The sequence below is a fragment of the Maylandia zebra genome, linkage group LG22 (assembly GCF_041146795.1).
Source record: "Maylandia zebra isolate NMK-2024a linkage group LG22, Mzebra_GT3a, whole genome shotgun sequence".
Taxonomy (NCBI): domain Eukaryota; kingdom Metazoa; phylum Chordata; class Actinopteri; order Cichliformes; family Cichlidae; genus Maylandia; species Maylandia zebra.
Genome location: NC_135187.1, coordinates 7735310 through 7755867, shown reverse-complemented (window position 1 = coordinate 7755867; position 20558 = coordinate 7735310). Strand labels below are relative to the sequence as shown.

At 44.1% G+C, this 20558-nt stretch overlaps 1 protein-coding gene across 21 annotated transcripts in view; it reads left to right on the top strand.

Annotated features, from left to right (window-relative positions):
* The window catches only part of macf1a (microtubule actin crosslinking factor 1a), a 237642-nt gene that overhangs the window by 112324 nt on the left and 104760 nt on the right, over positions 1–20558 (top strand). For 12 of the 21 annotated variants that reach the window (XM_076879037.1, XM_076879039.1, XM_076879041.1 and 9 more), the window contains 13 exons: positions 12274–12440; positions 12790–12902; positions 13953–14059; positions 14458–14577; positions 15605–15700; positions 16346–16473; positions 16612–16705; positions 17197–17351; positions 18104–18398; positions 18715–18843; positions 18929–19006; positions 19995–20156; positions 20357–20461. In XM_076879037.1, the coding sequence (XP_076735152.1) occupies positions 12274–12440; positions 12790–12902; positions 13953–14059; positions 14458–14577; positions 15605–15700; positions 16346–16473; positions 16612–16705; positions 17197–17351; positions 18104–18398; positions 18715–18843; positions 18929–19006; positions 19995–20156; positions 20357–20461 (1749 nt within the window). Of the gene's footprint in view, positions 1–1433; positions 5129–12273; positions 12441–12789; positions 12903–13952; positions 14060–14457; positions 14578–15604; positions 15701–16345; positions 16474–16611; positions 16706–17196; positions 17352–18103; positions 18399–18714; positions 18844–18928; positions 19007–19994; positions 20157–20356; positions 20462–20558 lie in introns of those variants that run through there. The other 9 variants (XM_076879029.1, XM_076879025.1, XM_076879022.1 and 6 more) reach the window with 2 other exon arrangements.

Genomic DNA, 20558 nt, shown 5'->3' with positions numbered 1-20558 from the left:
GGCCTGAGATTTCCAGGGCTCACGATGGCATGTCGCCACCACGAAGGGATGAAAGCCTCTGGGACTTGATTAGTGCTTTCCTCCTATTGGTTCATGAATTTTCCATGTGCGTTTGTGTGTTCGCTTATGCTTGTGGTTAATGAGTGAAGATGGATTACCGCTGGCCTCACCGCCACTCGGGAGTATTGCATTTTTGGAGGTCTCCATCCATATGTGTCTCTGTGAAAGCATTCACCATAGATCAGGCGAATGTTGTGTGTTCAGACGTCTGCAGTGTTGGTGCCAGTGACTGATGAATCTTTCTCCTGCAGAGTTATTGCCATGCTGTACTGTACAGAATCACGTGCATAAGCGGTTTTATTCAACTTATGTGGAGAGATGGTGGGTGGAAGTGGCCTATAGAGGCTTAAAAACTGTAGGTGGGGAGGAGGGGGGGATAAATGTGTGCGTTTGAATTAGAGCGATTGATGACTGTTTTGGGTTGGAAATATGGATCCGATTTCAGTGGAATTTTATATTGAGGGCTAACGCTGAGTATTTTCTGTCAGTTAGAAAATAAGATGCATATCGAAATTTCCCAAAACTCCAAAAATACATCTGATAATCAAAGAGATTAAAGCTGTTGCAGTCTGTGTGTGCACGTTTTTCGTTGCTGAAACAATCATTTGTGTCAAAGCATTAACTGTTTATGGGTTTTAACAGCCAGATTGAAAAGGAGGATTTTCCAGCAAATCCACTGGATTAACTGCCCTTTAAATCCAGGTACTTCATCACTTTAATGCAAAAATGCTGCAGCTTCCATATGGCTGTAATTGTGCACAGACTGACCTGATACAGCTATTGATATTGAAGGCTTTGCTCGGTCTGAATTGTGCAGAAGTATCTCTGTTATCAGTCTGTGCCTCCATTTCACTCCCCTCTTGGATTTTGCTTCCTCCCTGCATCCTTATCGTTCTCTCTTTTTTAGCTCTCCCCTGATTCCTTTAAATTTCTCTCCTCACTCCTTCCCTCTTCCCCTTCTATGACATTTTTCCCACACCATTCATAACCTGTAGCTTCACAGGCAGGTGGAGATTGAAGGGAATAGATGGAGAGAGAGAAATTGAAATGCTTACCAGCTCCTCATTTATTATCACAGATGCGACGGTCTGATTCCGATTTGATTTCTCTCCTGTCTGCCTGGATGGCTGTTTTTTGTCTCTGTCCCTGTTGCAGCCTGTCATTCAGGAAAGCTTTTGGGTCAAGTGTGTGTGTGTGTGTGTGTGTGTGTCTGTGTGTGTGTGTTTGTAGCATGGAAAGCTGCTCACTAACAGCCAAGAGAGAGAGCTAGAGAGAGAGAGAGAGAGAGTGACGGGAGTAACGAGGAAGCGGATAGGAGGAGGAGGAGAGCCAAGGAGGGAGGGGTGGACTGTGAGAGTGAGAGATCGCGCAGAAGAGAGTGTGAAGCTGCAGCAGCCGGGAGATAAAAGCTTTTCTCTCCCTCTGTCGGTGTCTGCCAGCGAAGGATAAAGCAGAGGAGCAGAGGCAGTCGAGGGAGAGACCGATCCAGGCTGCCTGCTGTCACTGGAGCTCCCGGCTTCCCCTGATCAGCAGGCCTCAGACCACAAATACACAGCAGGACAAGACACACTCGTGGACACGTATGCAGAAAGAGCTCACACAGATGACCGGGGGGACCGCCCAACCTGGCGGGCACTAAACATACATTCGTACTCCCTTTTGGACAGTTGCTCCACGGTATCAATCGGATCAGTCCAGCCATGCTTGTCTGAGGGAGCCACAGTTTCATTTTAACTGGAGACGCCCTGTGTTTCTTTTTTTTCCTCTCCCCTCTTGTCGGTCTTTTAAGGGGACATGGGCTGCGTACTCTTTTGTCCTAACCTCTGGCGCTGTGCTGTGTGATGTTTGGGACTGCCCTTTACTGGATGCTATATCCCTCTGGCTCTCTTCCAGGTGCAGTACACATCTGCACATGAACTAGGTCCGCTACTAGATCTTGATCTTTGCAAGACCTCACCTAAGCCGACAGAGGACCCACGTCTTCTTCAGCCTCAGAGTGCAAGCTCCACTTCCCACACCACATGCCTAAATTCTAATTAGACCTGGTGGATGTGAGAAGCTATTAAAAGGAGAAAAAGGCACCCGAGAGGAGAAACAGTGAGAGGCTTTTTAGTTTTTTAGGGTAAGACCTGATCTAAATACCCCCAACCATTACTCCTGCAAAGTGTGGATGGTGTCAGGCTGTTGCATCGTCGCACTGCACCACCTGATGAAGGGGACGCTTGGCAGACTGACAGCAGGACACAGCAGCATGATTGGATAGTACTGAAGCACAAGTCAACTTTGATCCTCGGGGAATCTAACATCAATTGGGGACAGTCTGTGCCCAGGTATTCAAAGCAGAGATAGACACGATGCTGAGCTGTCTGGGGAGCTCAAGGTGGAGTCTGCCTGTATTTGTCTGCTTCCAGATTTAGACAGATGCTCTGCTGAGGCTAACAGCTGCATTTACATTGGTCACCCCAGATAATCACTAGAAAAACTGTCAACTTTCCTGCCAATCCTGTCAGTAGGAGAAATTAATGCCAGCAGTTTTGAATCCTGACATATTGACAGCAGCAGCTTGAGGTGTGGATGTTGAACAGACACATGGCAGAAGGATTGACACATCATGTGAGAAACCAGCTCATTGAACAGCGTAAGTCGTGGGAGGATGACGAGAAGCATCGAGGCGGAAGCTGATGCTCTGATTTGAGTATTTAGGAAGCTGTCAGTGTATTGGCTGATTCTTCCTGCAATCTGCAGTGGCATTGGCTGACTACACACTCTGTCCGCCACAACCAGTCTGGACAGTGCGCTGCCTCGACAGAATGAGACTCTGAGCGTGCCATTACTACGAGGGATATCGACAGTATCACCATTAATACTGCTTCCGCTAGGAGCAAATTGACGGGATTCCCACTGATCTTACTTCTCTTATCTTGCACTGTATCAACATTACCAGGGAAGGAGAGGGCATCATTAATTCATGAGCTCAGATAGATACTAGAGCTCCTGGATAACACCAGCACCTGTACCTGACATTAAATCTGTTTTTGGGTTGTTGATGATGGAAGTATCGCGGTGAAACTGAAGCTGACGAAAGTGTTTTTCCTCACATCTCTTATATTTAGAATCACAACACTGAACTGAGAAGTGAGATGAGACCCAGAAATTCTGCCATTCTTTTGCTTGTCACCTGCAGGTGCATACAGTGTGTGTGAGACCTCTGGATTATCACTAATGGGCTGAGCAGCACTGGACTGTACTATATTTTTCTCTCTCCAGCAACTCATCATCCTGCCTGACAGCTTCCCTTACACCAGGTTATAGCTCACCTGCCAGAGGACCCGTGATAAATCAGACATCTGACCCAAACTGAATTTATTTTCCTCTCTCGTGTGGCTCTGCTGACACAACTGTGTCCTCATGTCCTTGACTCCGACCACAAGTCTTTTCAGATTGAGAAAACAGGAAGAGTAAACCTGTGTTCTTAGAGAGTGAGTGTCTGGCGACTACACTACCCGAGTCTGAGTCAGGACAGGCAGAGGAAAGATAAAGGACGCCGAGGTCCTTTGACACAACAGCCTGCCACGTGATTGGACCAATAACTGCCTGAGGAAAAGACTGACTTTTTCTCTTCTTCCACCTTTATTTTCAACGGGTTAAATTTAAGACAGTGCCACAGAAAATGGAGCAAAGCCTCCTCGTCTTAACTTGAAACTACCCTCATAGGTCAGATTAACGAGCGAGCCTTACAGTTCCTCTTTTTGTAAACAAGTGGAATAAACCTAAATGAGCATCACTTTAGGTCTTATAAAATAACTGCCTTTCTTTTTTTTTTTCTACGCTCTTCTTCATCGACATTGAAGTCATGGGGAACTCCATGGGCTGTGTTCGGCCTCCTCGGGAGGGAGAGCTTGGTGGAGCCCCCCCACTTTCACCAAAGAAGCGTCTGCGTTTCAGACGTAAGCACAAGGGCAAGAAGACCAGGAAAGGCGAGGCAGAGCTAGAGGACAGTGAGCGGCAGAGAAGCCTCGAGCCTGATGAAAAAGAGGAGGAGGAGGAGGAAGACGAGGAGGAAAAAGCTGCTGTCAGAGAAACATTTGGTTCAGATTTTAACAGCAGAGCTAGGACTCAAATACCAGTGCCTGATACACATTATTCCAAAACGAATCCCCACAGCAATACTCTTTCCCCCGGCTCTGTGAGCACCAGCGCTGGGGGGCTTTTGGGCAACATATTACTTGAAGGGACCCCCAAACCCAGCCCAGCCTGGAAAGGGGTCTTCTGCTTTCCAGGGGAGGAAGACACAGTCAGTGCAATCATAGATGTCTCCAGTATCCCGAGCCAAACCACCACTACCACCCCAGTCAACACAGCCCCAGCTCTGGGGAGCACCACTCCGGGCGGAGGGAGGGTCTATCGTGTTAGGGAGAAAGTCCAAGGGGTCCTGGAGAAGCCTTGGATACTCCGGCAGAAGAAGGAGAAAAAAGACAAGGGCAGGAGAGAGGATAAAAATGAAAGGGAGCATGGAGGGGAAAAAGGTGGAGGAGAAGGGGCTGTACAGGTGGTGAAGACGCCTTCAGACAGGGACAGAAAAGGTGTGGTCCACATCAAGGAGGTGGACGGTAAACTCTGTGTGGTGAGGACGGTGTACCCCAGTGACTATGGCTCTCCAGTGTGGAGGGGTGAAAGTGATGGAGAGGTGGAGGTCCACAAAGAGTCTCCAACGCCATCTCCAGTTACAGAGAATATTCTCAAAGTCCAACTGTCTGAGCAGGACAAAAGCAGAACCAAAATATCTGCAGGGGATTTCCCCACGTCCTCAAGCTACTTGCAGATTCAGGAGACGTCGGCTGTCAAAGGATTTCGATTGGACTCTCCAGCGTGGGCACAAGAGAGGGCGTCTCTTTTGGAGTCAGGCTATGCCAGCGACCTGCCGCTGACCTCTCCGGAAACAGCGGGCACCACTCCCAGTCAGACAGACTGGGGAGGGCTGACCAGCAGCTCGTCCGAGAGGCTGGACTCCATGATTGAGAGCCCGCTGTCCCTACAGCATCAGGCAACTAGGAAATGCCTGCCACAGGTTTGTGTCCTGACCACAATCCAAATCCTCAAGCCAAGAAAAACAAAGATCCGAGACAGCTAGTGTGAACAAGAGTTTCATACATGTGCAAATACCATCCTTGGTAGTGCAGGGTTTCAGGAAGGCAGGATGACTGATCCAAAGGTGCAAAAAGTACAGAGCCCCTACATTAAGAAGTTAGCAGATTAAGGAAACATGCTCACTAATTGGATCATAATTATTATATTGGTTTTAAAGTATCAGAATTTGTCAGATATTTCACAGACTAACAGTAATTTATGTAAACACTGTTAGTTTTAGCCCTAATTGTGACATCCACTGTGTCCGAACTTCCCACCGCTCCTAAGGAAAAGGGAATAGTTTTACTTTTGGACTCTAGTCACTGACCACGGATGTTTGCTTCCAGGACTGAGCAGTGTTTTTGAGTTGAACAGCATTTTTCAAACTGGTGTTCTGTAGCGCTAAGAGAGCCATTTACAGCACTTGATATCTTTCTTTCCTTTTTTTTAAGGGTGCTTTTGTTGTCATGTGTGCACCATGTTTGCAGCCATGAAGGTTTATGTGTGCGCGCCGTTATCGGCTCTAGAAAAGCACTATAAGTCTCTCCGTTCTTTCCGCCTTTGTTCCTGCAGCCTAATCAGCGCAGCACAGACTGTGCCCCTCAGTCTCAGGATCCGTCTCTGCGCCCTCCCTTTCTTATTTTTCTCACAGCACACGTACTCGCTCATTGCTGACGTCTGTCAGAGTGTGAGAGGCGCACAAGCTGTGTGTGTGTGTGAGACAGAGAAGGAGGGTCATTGCTTCAAATGACAAGGTTTCCTCTTAATGTAAACTGAAACTTGTCATTTTAAATAGCACACAGCACATCTGTGTTTGGGTCTAGCTCCAATGATTTTAGCTGGAAGCGGTTATTCAGGGTTAATCAGAAAAGTGAGATCAGTTAACTTCAGCTTCATTGAAATATTAGATGTCCACGCTTTTATCATATCATTTTGTAATTTCTAGACTCGCTCTTTCCTACCAGCATGTCTAACTATTGTTTATGAGGTTTAAATGCAGCGGTTAATAAAATGCAAGTTGTATTCCTCGGTCAGTTAAACTTTGAATGCACTGGTCTAAAATTTTGCCCGTTCATATCCTCAGTTGTTTGATTACTGCCCACGGCTTGTGGCTGGAGCACAGAGCAGGACCATAGTGGGACCAGTGAATCACCCTGGAGGGGTTCGGAGATCTGACTAGGAGGTGTTTCATTTTGTCCAACTGAGCGGAAGCTCCAGGGTAGACCCAAGGCACTCTGATGAGATTAAGTCTCTTAGCTGGTTTGGGAACTCCTTGGCGTTCCCCCAGAATAGCTGAAGGAGGTGGCTGGGGAGAGGAAGGTCTGGGCACCTCTGCTTTGTCTGCTGACTCCACCCAGACAAGCAGTAGAAAATGTGTGGCTGGAACTTTCATTTCAGTCAGTTCCTAATATGCATCTTACTCAGTATTGGCTGGGTAAGAGACTTTGGGGACAGGCTTTTTCCTGCCTACAGGAAGTTTTGGCACCTCATTAAAGAAGTTTTAACCAGAGCCAGAGAAAAATCCAAAGCAGTGAAATAAATTGTATTTTTTTAACCAGTTTTGTTAATTTGATATTCCTTTTAATCTTGCTAAATTAGCTATAAAGTAGCCAGAAGTAACAGGAAAATGCACAGATTTCTTTATTATACAGTAACAGACAAACTTTTCTGTGCTCAGGGATTACTCTTAATGCCACAACCCAAAAACCCATTCTGAGCCAGGATTGTTTACTACTGCAAACACATAGTAGGTCCTAAAAGTTCAGAACCATGAAGGTTATTTACTTTTACTGCCACAATATGATATCTCAAAAATAAATCTGCCTCTAAACCAGAGTGTCATACTCTTTTTAGGTCATGGACCACATACAGGCCATGTTGGTCTCAAGTGTGATGGACCAGTAAAGCTACTGGATAATATTTAATCATAGTATGTCCAGTTCCATTTACAGATCAGAGTACGACACTTTTAATATATAAAGTATTTGGGAATTTAACAACATGGTATTAAATGTGATTCAAACAAGTTTGAAGTTAAGATCTAGAAATAACTTAAATTTTACTTTAATTTTCCACTTCTGTGTAAAAATGCTTGCGTCACCACACCAGGAATAGCCGTGCTTTTTATCGAAATATGTGAAATTTTAATGAATTCTCTGCAATTTCTTAGACTTTGCAAAACCATCCGGTGGGCCGGTTCTGCTCTAAATCTTTTGCATAATCCAGCCATAGTGCAGATGCTGAGATCTGAGTGCTAAGTGTGTTGTTTTCTGATAGCAGACCAGCAATCCCATTAACATGTGATCAGATATAACTGAGAAATAACAAGAGCTTCTAGAGGAGAATCAATCTATAAAACATTAGTCTCCAAAAGTCGATGATGCAATAGCGACTTAATGTGTTGAAAAGCAAACATGCAGGTTGTTGCTCAGGCCTCGGCTTATTACAGCACACACTTGCAGGAGGGATCCAAAACAGAAAGAGGGAGGCTTCCTCTGCTAGCTTACAGCTGCTCAGCTCTCCTTAACCTTGAAAATAAGAGAGCCTGCTGCAGCCACTGCAGTAATACAGCTTAAAGATGATGGGCACTTTTTTACCACGGCTGCTGTGGTTTGTTCACTTCTCCATCACATGCTGAAGGCGGTACAGTAAGGGGATGCTGTCGGGTTGTGTTAGGCTGGACGTGATCTCATTTGGTGCACAGCTGCTGCTGAGTCATGAGAAACACGCGTTTGCTATAGATCCTGGCTCTGCAGAGTTCCCCGGTTTAAAATGCTGCTTTACTGGGCAGCGATAATCAATACTCGTGTGTCAAGCGTGCTCCTGCGTCATGTCACGGTAGGTGAGTGTCAGGATGTGTCTGTGTTCAGTTTAAAGTGCAGCTGTCCTTTGTGTGTGGGTGTGTGTTGCCCTTGTCTGCATAAAAAAGGGATTTGAAATGTGCATTCATCAGTGAGACGGCTGCTTCATTGAGCCCAGAGGGGATTCCTACCGCACACTGAAAACACCACCCAAATTTACCCGTTTACCCCCATCCTGCTGTGTCTGAAGCTATCCATCCAACATTTATCTTTCTGGCCTTCATGCACCCATCCATCTTTTCAGCCTTTAAACATGATTTTGCAGAGGTGCTTCATGTTTAAGTCAAATAAATCAATTAATCCATCTTTTATTCTTTTTTTATTTTTCCTATCCAGCACTCACCCCTCCCTCTCCTCCCTCCTCTCCCTGAAAACTTCAAAGAGGCCATGTTTCTAAAAGAGGGCTGGTCCAGAGCCCCAGGGGGCTGCTAGTGGATCATGGATGCTTGTGACTGGATCATAGCTGCACTGAGCACTGCTGCTACCTGATCTAATCTCTAGTCTGTGTGCGTCTGTTTATACTTTAGCTGGAGTAACGTTCACACGGCTGGGTCACGCATGAGCGTCACATCTTCACAAGTTCATACCCGCACTTCACACCTGCACATACCGTGAAGATAAACTGTGTTTAGTGAACATATAATCAGGCCTTTAGCTCAACTGGAGAAGCCATACATGTCATGTGACCTGACATTAACCTGTACTTTATCTTAACTTTACTCACTGTGCGTAGAAATTAGCGAGTATCTTGTTCACACGTTCAAATTTGTTGTTTCAAATCCCTTTATTTCGTTTAATCTCTGTTAAGATCCACGCTGATGTCACCATGTCACGCAGTCATTCGTGTTTTCACGGTTATTATGGAGGCAGAAAGTTTGAGTTTTTAGTTTGAGTTTGTTTACTTATGATTGGAAAAGAAGAAAACTGTATTAAATGATTACATTGAAGTTGCGTTGACAGGGGACATTTTTAGACTCTGAGCTTCAGGAGACTCGGTCGAGTTAATTAAACAGTTGTAAAGTTGAACGGTTTTGTCTTCGTTCGTTAGCCGAATACCCAACAGACTAATTTAGGAAAGCTAAATGTTAAGCCGACATGGTTTAATGACTGCGGAGACTGTTCGCAAAAGACATAAACTACTGGGCTAAGCAGACTTGTTTACAGCGAGATAGCAGTAATAAACTTATAGTTTGTTTTTTGTTTTTTTTGGATCATTGAGGAGCAAAACTTTGAAAATCAAAATTTCAGAATAAGCATTAATTTTATAAAATGTGTCTCTCTTTTTTTTTAAGTCGCATTACTGTAGGCGTCTCAGCCATTTCTGCTGTGAGCTGGCATTTTGAGTCAGCTGACAATATGACATGCTTTAAATGACAACCTTTTCCTCTGCACACTAAAGAAGGAGAGCATAAAGAGATGCAGAAGTAAGAGGTTAGGGAAATAAATGGGCAGAAAAGCAAGAGAGAGATTTAATGATTTAGTGAATCATTTTTATAAAATTATTTTGTGATTTTTGGTACCTCTGATCCTCCGTAGGTTAAAGCAAACGCATTTATGAAGCGTGGGCCGACTTGAAGGACACTCTTGTTCTGCTGTTCATGCTTCACGCAACCTCATTCATATCGTAAACTCAAGGTTCACCTGCTTTATCAGGCGCTGTCGCCCGTATCTCTGCAGCAAATGGCCTGACAGAAATTGTACTGCAGCTCACAAAATAACAAGCTGTGTTTGAAAGCTTCTGAAACTTACTAATTCACCTGATGCATGAGGGAACGGCAGACGTGCACAATGGGGAAAAGAGGATGAAGTGCTGTAGCAGTGGGAGTGCAGGCTCTGTGCACAGATGCAGACCTCACACAGAGTGCAGTGTCAATATTAAGATGGAGGAGTCGATGCTCTGCATTTCCCTGCAAAGGAGGCTGCATGTGCACGAAACACATATTTGTTGATTGCTGTTTGAGTGACAGTGTAGTCATGGAGTAACTGTAAGAAATGCTAACCTGCTCGCTGTAGCCCCCACGTCTCAGTGCAGGCATGTGTGGTGTGAATAATGACGAGTTGTCATGTAGCAGAAGCGTTTGTTCGTCTCAGTTTTGTGTTTACATCGTGGTTGAGAGGCTCCTTTAGTGATGCAGAATCTTTGGCATATGTCATTTTCACTGAGTGAATGAGGACTCAATAGATGTTACTTTACAAGAAGCTGGAAGCTATACATGCACAGTGCTGTTGCCGACCTTGCTCATCTTCATCACGTTTCCTTCTCTCTCCTCTCCCTCCCGTTCCTCGTCTTTTTGGCTGTTGCTGCAGTCTCCTGGCACGCGCTGGACTTTCATACTGCTCTGTATTAGCAGCAGTGAGAGAAAAACTGAAAGACTGAGAGAGGGTGGAGTGTCGGACTGTAGCTGAGTTAGGGAAAGAGAGATGACAGAAGAATACAGATGACAGTAGCGGCAGCCTAGCACTGACAGTAACCGCCTATACGTCACTCTGCCTTTGTTGCTCTGGGCAGATGGATCCAAAGAGCTCCAACTGAGAGGAAGAAGAACGCAGGGGGTAAATGGCTGAGTGGTCGTGTAGCTAAGTGAACCGAACCAAGCGTTAGGAAGCCGTCAGTCTTTGTGGAAGACTTTCTTTTAGATCCACCCCTAATAAGCATGCACGTCGTTAGAAGAGCTTTCAGGAGCCGTGTGCTGCTGCATCTGTGGTGTTTAGAGGCGTTTGCACACACAGACTCCTGAAATGTTAGTAGAAAATGCATGCTCACACACAGCTGGTTTTTCATTTTTACGCAGTAGAGCACACTCACTCTGCTTTATCATCCATTCAGACAACAAATTGAACTGTAATGTAGAAAATTAACTTCTTGTTCTATTCAGTAAGACTTGAAACCAGAAACTGAGATTATGAACCCATCAGAACAGTGTTTAAAGAGAGTTGACACCTGTGAATGTCTGTACGGTACTTATGTGGTTTTAAACACTTTTATACTGGTGTCACTTTTCAGAACTGGAAGCTGTGTTCATAGTTTATATACAGTTTGTAGGCAGGAGTTTATCTGAAGCTGTCATTACAGACGGTAGTTGGCATGAGTCGTGCTCTCCCATTTGAAAATTCTTGCTAATGTAATTCAGGGAGCTCCTTAGTGGAGGACGACAACCTCTGGCTCGCTGTGAATACACGAGACTGAAAACTCTTATGGGTTTTGTGCTCCGGAGCTGGCTGGTTAAAGGCTGTTAAATGTCTTCTTTTGTTTGTGAAAATTATTAGTGTTTAGGCTTCTTAGTTGTTTTTTGCCCCCAAATTATTAAAAAATAATTAATTTTTTTCTTAATGTGTTAATGTGTTAGTTACTACAAGCGCAATTTAAGGATCCCCATTGTTTTAAAAAGAAACGAGCTTAATCAATTAAACAATTACTGGTAAAGGCCCACTGACGATGCAAAAATCAAACCTATTTGTGGCCAAGTGCATTTTGTTTAACATATTTAACCGTCAGATCGTGTGCATTTGACGTCGTCTCTGAACTCCGTGAAACAAACAGCAGGGGAGACGATACGAGGACTCTGAGTTTATGTAGAGGAGGAAGAGGATGAGAAGGAAGAGCAGATTGATCAGAATAAGAAGCAGAGCAGATGAAAGGACATGAAAAACTGAAGAGACAGATCGAGGTTGGGCGGGGGGGCATGAGACAGATGAACAGGGTTGGGGGGTAGGGGGTGTACGTGAGCTAATGAGCAGGATAGACTGTAGACGCTGCAGACGGGAAATGGGAGAAGGCATTAATAAACATTAATAAAAACGCCTCTGAAACGAACACATCCAGATATCACACATGCACTCAGTCATTAAGTGTCAGGAAAGTGATGGTCTGAAAAGAGCGAGCGGGTTGAATAAAAGGAAATAAAATCTCTGCAGTGAGTTAGTTTCATACAGAGAGGGAGAGAGAACGTTTCTGCCAACTCACTGTAGCTGCGTCTGTGTGTCTGCAATGAAGCTGATGGAGAGAGGCTGAATGCATCAGTGCACAGAAAATAATGAGAAAAGTCCCCACATGCTGGATCCTGATTAGATTTGTTTTTGTGAGTCTGAACATTGTTTTAATGTGTTTCAGTACATTTGGCAACGAAGCCCGAAACATTTTGACTCTCAGATCACAGCTCTGCAGAGGTGAGGGGGGGGGGTGGCGAATACCAGTCGTAACCCCGTCTCTCTCTCTCTCCCTCAGATTTCAGAAATCTACGTGTGCGGCGAGTCAGCTGACCTCACAGCCAAAGAGAAGCTGCTGTTATGGAGCCAGCAGGCGATAGAAGGCTACCCCGGCCTCCGCTGCGTCAACTTCACCTCATCGTGGAGCGACGGACGCATGTTCAACGCTCTGCTGCACAGATACAGGTTAGACGACGAAGGGCGTGATTAAAATGTCCTTCTGAGAGACACACAGACTGACTTCAACACACAAAATATTAATTGGTGATGTCAAAATGGTTAATATAGTTTCAACAAATACTTGTAACAATGTATCTGGTTGTGTGATTGAAGTGGTTTGATCTTAATCTGATCTGAAATCATTAGACAAGGACAGTAATTCATGATCTCATGCTAATGTTCGGTGATATTTTCACAGCAGACGCAGCAGAAATGATCTGTAAAATCTGATAAACATAAACAGAGTCTGACGACCACAAACAAACAGGAAAAAAGCAAAACAAAGCTTTTTTTTTTGTTCCAACTCCTTTTTCAGGCCCGACCTGATCGACATGGAGGTGGTGTCACGGCAGAGTAACCGTGAGAACCTGGAGCAGGCCTTCGAGATCGCTGAGTCGTTAGGTGTGACCAGACTGCTGGATGCTGAGGGTGAGACTGTTGATCCACTGTTGAGTCATCTGGCCAGCTTGTTCATGGCCGAGCACAGACAGGTCTTCAGTGTTTTACTAACTGAGCTTCTTATATTTAACGAAAGTTGTAAACTTGAAATTCAAATTAGGCTGTCCTATTGTCTTCCAGCTTTTATTTTGAAAGCTTGCCAACCTCCCAGGCAACCAGTAATGACCCACAAGCATACACTTTCATATTTACAACTGTATCTTTAATGGCTCTAGCTCCAGACCCTGGCTCTGTGTGGAAAACCCTTTTATATATTTAGGTCTGTTTCCCCTGAAGAAAAAAACGCCTCAAAGACTCATCATAGACCAGTCATTCCAGGAAAAGCTGCTGAAGACCTCCAGAGACCTTAGAGAAGTGTTTGTTGGCACAAACAATACAGGCTGTTTCTACAGCCTGTATTTTTTCCTGTTGTATTTATAAGGCTTATATTAAGTGATTACTTTTGCTTTAATTGACAGTTTGGTTTTTTAATCCACACCACCACAACAGATCTGAATAGACGGCCTGTTTCACTTGGAAGGGCTCTTTTGACCCCGTGTTTTGATTTCACATCAAGTTTCCAGATACAACTGCAGGACCTGGACTTATTCCCAAACCTTTGATCTGCTTAATTTATCAATAAAATCATGAAAAATGCTACATGCCTGACCAAGAAACGGCTACATTTGAGCATCAGAAAATAGACTAAGTAATGCTTTTCGTCAGTCTCTCAAACAGTTCAAGACTGAAAGTCGGTACTTCAGATGCAACTTAATTGTTCCTTTTATCTTGTTACAGACGGACACAGCTGTGAAAATGTTCATATAAACACTGAGCCTTCCTAAATCTTACTGGCTGCTTGATTTATGGTTACAGTTCATTAACTGATTCACGTGTGGGTTTGGGTTTAACACTGAGCCAAATATCTGAAAACCTCAGAGGCTGTTTTTTCTCTCTCTCTAACTGATAATGTAACAAGCACCAAACTATCTGCATAATTCCCGCAGCTTTTCACTTCATCCCCTCTCATTTTCTCCCCAGACGTTGATGTTCCCTCTCCAGATGAGAAGTCAGTCATCACTTATGTATCCTCAATCTACGATGCCTTCCCTAAAATCCCCGAGGGTGGAGAGGGCATCGGCGCACACGTACGTCACGGTCTTGTTTACCATTCATGCCTTTATTTATTTATTTATAATTTGTTCAGTTTAAAGCATGCACTACACTTCCCAGGACTGCATGTGATTTGTTAGCATGCATGCCGTGCAGTTCGTAGCACATTCCTGCAGTACTGTTCCTCCATATCCTGTTAACATTAAAACATGAATACATTTAGGCAGGTTATTATTAGTTCACTGTGGACCTTTTTGAGTAATGAGCCAAAACCTTTAAATAATCATGCAGTTAATTTAAAACTGTTCCAGCCATTCATTATGAGCCAGCCTACCTGTTGCCAGGCAGTGTGTGAATGTGTGATGCATGATTTCCCACTAATGAACAGCTTCTGTCACGTCTGCGACATTTTCTTTCTCTCCCCCATCCTCAGGAGGTGGATCAGCGCTGGTCGGAGTACCAGTCCAGGTTCTCGTCTCTGCTCCAGTGGAGCCGCCAGCACACGGCCCTCATGGCCAACAAGAACTTCCCACAAAACCCCGTAGAACTCAAGGTGAACACGACAGTTTTCTTTTAAATATTTAGATGTGCGAGAGTCCATGTTTAAGAAAACCACCTAATAAGCCAAATAAAGGAGACTCGAGTAAGTTGAAGTGATCATTATTCTAAATTATATATTAGAAGAGCACTCAGGACGTCCCCCCGTAAGGTCAGTACCCATCCCCCGAACTTTATTATTCCTAATAATGTGATCTGGACACCAGCCAGAATTTAACGAGCTCGTTCTTTGGCCTTGCTCTCCAAGTTTCATTAAATTTGTCTGATGGTTTGTAAGTCTATGGAAAAAAAGAAGCTCAATCTTGTAATATTAAATAGTAATTATGATAATTCCTAGACCCGCTCTTTGATCTGCACCCGCACCATATTTTGCGACTCTCTACTTTGCTCATGAAACTGAATCTCAGTTTCATGAGATTCAGTTTGGTGGTTTTTGCATAATGTTGCTGATAAACCGACAAACAGCACTTAAAATGTGTAATGTTTCACCCAGCATTGGGAAAATTGGTGACATACAGATTTACCTTCATTCTAACTGGTGTTTTTTATGCAAATTTGCTTGACAGCAACATGAATGCATTTGACTGTGGTGGTAATCGAATCCCTGTATGTCTTCCCAGCTTTGTATCTGCAATCCCACAGACGTGTAGCCTTGAATAAGGCAGCTGACAAACAATTTCAGTGAAACCTTGAGAGAGCAAATAAAGGGAGGACACAAGGAGGGAGAGTAGAAGGGTTTAATAATGTGGAAACTTCACACAGCAGTGTATTCAGATTAAAGGCGAAATAAAGGAAGAGTCAGTGAGTTAGTTTGCAGAAGATTGAAGATTGTTAGATTGAAGTAGAAAGAATAATGGTTGACGAAGTGTCTCGAGATGTGGAGAAAAAGAGCCGATTCACGTCACGAATGACCCCTCAGGCAGGCGGTGATTAGGAAGCTGTAACCTTTGAAAACAGGTGCTGGCTTCAAACAAAGCCTGCGTTAACACCGACTCCATAACGCTGTTTCTCTCCTTCTTCAGGCACTTTACAATGAGTACGTCCATTTCAAAGAGACTGAGATCCCCGCGAAGGAGATCGAGAAAGGTCACATCGAACACCTCTACAAACTGCTGGAGGTAAGAACAAATGAAGAGTGGAGACGAGGAAGGAAAAGGCGACCAGCACTTGGCACCTTTCCGTGCATCATGAGGTCGAGCTCAGGGGGATTGTGTCAACGAGAGGAAGTTAGAGAACATTGTTGGCAGCGTGTTTGTGTGCGCTGAGTCACACGTTCGCCTCCCGAAGCGAAGTCGTTTCTTTCGTCGAGCTGTTATCAAAGCAGCAGATTGTTTGATTGTAAACAAACACATGATAGCCGATAATAGTTCCCATTTTATTCTCACTCAGCTGATGTTACCGGGGTTTTTCTGCGGCGTGACTTATGATTGCTCATAAATGGGGTCACTGATGTAATGGCTTTGGTAGCGCGTCCCACTTTGAAGCCTCGTCTTGAGCTTCACGGCTTTGGATTTTTAGGAGGTAGAGGTGACCATATTTTGACCTTAGCGAGCTCTGTTAAAAAGCTGCCTCCACAGACTGTAGCAGCTTTTATTTTAGTTTTTTAGAAGTACTCCAATGCAATGCAATTTAATGGGAGCGCTATTTAAAAGAATCACCCTCCAAGCAATTGTGAAAAATGTGGAAACCATAGCTGGCTTGTACTAACAGATGTTGGGATGTTTGGCATGTATTTACGCTGCGTGTGTGTTTGTTTATTCCAGGTGTGGATAGAGTTTGGTCGCATTAAGCTTCCTCAGGGCCTTCATCCCAATGACCTGGAGGAGGATTGGGGTAAACTCATCCTGGAGATGCTGGAGAGAGAAAAGGTTCTCCGGCCAGCTGTGGAAAGGTACACACACACACACACACACACACACACACACACACACACACACACACACACACAAATCTCTTCACATGTTGCATATAATTAAATCATAACTGCTGATCCCATTTTTTTTTCATCATCTTCTGTGTGCATTTACAGGCTAGACCTGCTGCTCCAGAGAGCCAATAAGATCCAGAACATGTCTCTGGACTGCGAGGAGAAACTCACCCTCGCTAAGAACACACTCCAGGCTGTGAGCGCTGAACCTCTCTCACTTCACATCCATTTAATTTCCTCTCACACACACAGAGTCCCTGGGTTTATGTTGGGTAACTGTTTAATAATTTGGCCGAGTATTTTACAGGGTGTTAATGTGACCAAGCCGTAAACGTGAGCGCTCTTTTGGGACTGTAAATATTTACACACCACTTCCCCTGCCCTCTGCAAACATGCTCACTCCTTCCTTTGACTGTGTTCCTCGGCCTGAGCACAACTTCCTGCCTGAATGAAGGGACGTTAGACAGAATAAGTGATGTGCTGGGTCTGGAGTTTCTTTGTACCCTGATTTTTATATATTTGTTTTCACTTTATTGCTCCTGCTAGTATTTGCTGCTGTCCACTTTGATTCCACTTTACTGTTTACTGAATTTATCTCTGTGTAAACACGAATCCTCAGGTCGTCATACTTCATAATAACAGAAAAGCCAAACAAAACTGATCAATGATCCCTCCCCTGGTCTCCAGGACATGTCTCGAGCGGAGAGCGGCGAGGGCGTGCAGTGCGAGAGAGAGCTGGCCTGTTACCTGCAGGACTGCGAGTCTCTGATTCAACAACTCTATCAGGAGCTCAAAATCCTGAGAGATGAGAAATACTACCAGGTGGAGCAGCTGGTGTTCAGGTGAGTCATGGTGGTGGGATGGAGTCAGTGGCTTGGTCTTTTTGAAGGACCAAACATGCCAGCATTTCAAAAATTAATACAAAAAAACCCTCTTAGTGATTCTGTTTTATTTATTTTTAAAGTAATTAAATGTCCCAAAAATATATATCTATAAATCTATTTAATTTAATTTATTTACTTATTTCATTTTTTTAACCTTAATCTTTTCTTATTACACCTTTTAATTTCTTTATATTCCTTAATTTAATGTTGGTTTAATTTATTATAGTTTTTGTGATTTCTGCATTATTTTATAGACCTAAAATGATTTAGGCAGTTTCAGCTCTATCACAGCAGTCTTCAATTAATTGTTATGATCTGGACAATTTAGATTAATAGCTGGGAATACAAGCTACTCATTATAGGTCAACAAGTTGCCTGTTGTGTTTTTGTTTTGTATTAATACCTATTGTATCCTCCTCTGCATCTAGTGTTCACTGATATAAACCAGTGGTGTCAAAAAATGATGGAAAGCGTGTCCTCATTTTGCGTCTCATCAGCATGCTGCTCCGTCTAATTTGCACTGCTGTTATGAAAGCTAATGAAACAACTATTTTGTAAATCTGCCACTGTGTGCTGCCCTTTAAAGCAGCAGTACCTTTAAAAAAAGAACTCAGCTTTGTAGCAGGATCATACTGTCAAAGATTATTAAATGTTTCATAGGTTTATAATAATGTGATCAGTTATGTGCTTTTTTTCTTTTCTTTCATCAGAGTTTCCCGCCTACAAGAGGAGCTGGTCTCCCTCAGACTGCAGTGCTCCAGCGTCTACAGGAAAGGCCACTTCTCTCAGGCCCTGGGCACCACGGGGACAGAGCACACCCACCAGAGACCCCCTGATACGGGCCTGTCTCTGGGTCAGACGCTGCTGGGAGCTGTGGGAGCGGTCGGAGCCGCACTCCTGCGGCGACCGATGGCTCGGTCCCAGCTGGTGGCCATGTCTTCATCAGAGGACGAAGGAAGCCTGAGGTTCATCTACGAGCTGCTCGGATGGGTGGAGGAGACGCAGGTCAGTCTCTGTCAGCCTCTCTTAAAATTAGGGCTGTTGTTTTTACTGCTGATTATTTTATACGCTGTTTTATTATTAAATTATTTAAATACTGAAAATAAAATGTAGTAATTTGGTGAAATATGAATTAAAAGCATCCTAAATATCATAAAACATGAATCAGAATTTGTAAAAAAGTCACATATGGATTCAGAAGTCGTCACAAGCCTAAAAACATCACATTCAACTGAAGCGAGGTCTTAAAAGCATTCAAAGACATATAATAGAAGATATCTGTAATTTTCAGTGGGTAAATCATTCTGTGTTTGTGTTTTAGGAGCTGTTGGAGCGCGCCGAGTGGGGTGCAGACCTCACCTCTGTAGAAAAAAACCTCGACGAGCACAACAACATACACACTGCGATTGAAGAGCTGATGAACAGCCTGCAGGAGGCACGCAGCTACGAGGTTCACACATCCCTCCTCCCTTTGCAAACACGGGCGTCTGTCCAGTGATGGTCTTTGTAACGAGGCTTCACTTTCTCTCCTCCAGGCTAAAGTCTCTCCCAACTTCAAGAGCAGTTACTCTGAGACGCTGGCCAAGCTGGAGAACCAATACTGCAAACTACTGGTCAGTCTCAGCTCAGAGGGGCTTGTGGCTTTGTTTGTGTGTGTTTGAGTTCCTCTGCACTTCTTTGTTTCCCCAGCTCACCCAGCATCCTCAGTTAATCCCATTATAGCGTGGCACAAATCTGCATCTGCGCTGTCTTCTCCTGCTGCCCCTAAATGTCCCCCCTTTCTGTCTCTTCTCTGTGTCCTCTGTTTTCTATTCATCCCATAATATATTTGTAATCACATCCATACTTATTCCTCTCAATCTGTTTTTCTTCTTGGCTTCTGTGGGTTTTTAAGAAGTATGTGCTTGTAGATTTACCTCTAAAAAAGCTATTTTAAATGTATTAAATGCATTAATAACATTCAGGACAAAGAAGGGGAAAATAAACCACAGGCACAGCTCACTTTGAAATATTTATGCATTTCTCCTCTGGCCTGTATTGCCATTTATCCATCTGTCTATGTCACCAACCAAAATAAAATGTGCGGCTGGCTAACGTTACAGCTCAGCCGAGGGAGCCGCAGTTGAGTTTATATCCTGTCAAGTGTAGATGGACGCTCAGTGAGTGTAGTTTGTTAGAAAGAAAAGAGTTCTCTGCTCATGAAAAGGTTTTCAGATTTATTTACTTTTTAAAATTTACTCCACCTCTTTACAGGTCACGATTTCTGTAAATAGACATTATTTCAGAGTCTTTCTAAATTACTTTTTCCCACCACAAGTGAAGAAAAGGCAAATATTTCTACACCTGCATACATGGGCAACTTGCACTAAAACAATTGCCATCACAACACTATCCAAATTTGATTTTAGCGTTCAGCACCCTTTAAGGAATTACATGCGGGACATTGGGCTCTTACATGGGGCAGTGTTTGTCATTAGTTTTCTGGGAAGATGCATCTGGATCGTCAGTGTAATTCAAATTTCCAAGTAAGAGGGATCCTTTTGCAGTATTTGCTTCTGCACTGCTGATTAGCATGGGGCTTTGTTTGTGTGGTTGCCATAGGAACATTCGTCATGGCGCCTGCGGAGCTTGGAGAGCCTGCACATGTTTGTGTCGCAATGCACTGACGAGCTGATCTGGCTCAACGAGAGGGAGGAGGAGGAGATCGCCTACGACTGGAGCGACAACAACACTAACACGAACGCAAAGAAAGAATTATACAGTGTGAGTGTGAGGAAGAGGAGAGACGCACACACGGACGGTTTCCTCCGTCACAAATTGCAAACCTTTAACCTCACTTGGTTTCCACATGTATTTAAAGTCAAGATAAAAGTCTTGTTTACCTCCCAACATATAAAGAGTAACTTTGCATTAGACTGTTTGTCTTCACCTTTAACCTTCCCCGCTTCCTGTTCTGCCTGCAGGAAATGAGGTTAGAGCTGGATGAAAAACGAGATGTGATGCGGTCACTCCAGGAAACGGCCAGCCGTCTGTGTCAGGAGAACCATCCTGCCAAGCAGACCGTGGAGGTGAATTTCATGATTTTTATTCATTCGGGCTGGATGACCTTTAAAGATGCTGGGTTTCCGTATCCGTGGCTCGCTTGTCTGGAACAAATCAACCACG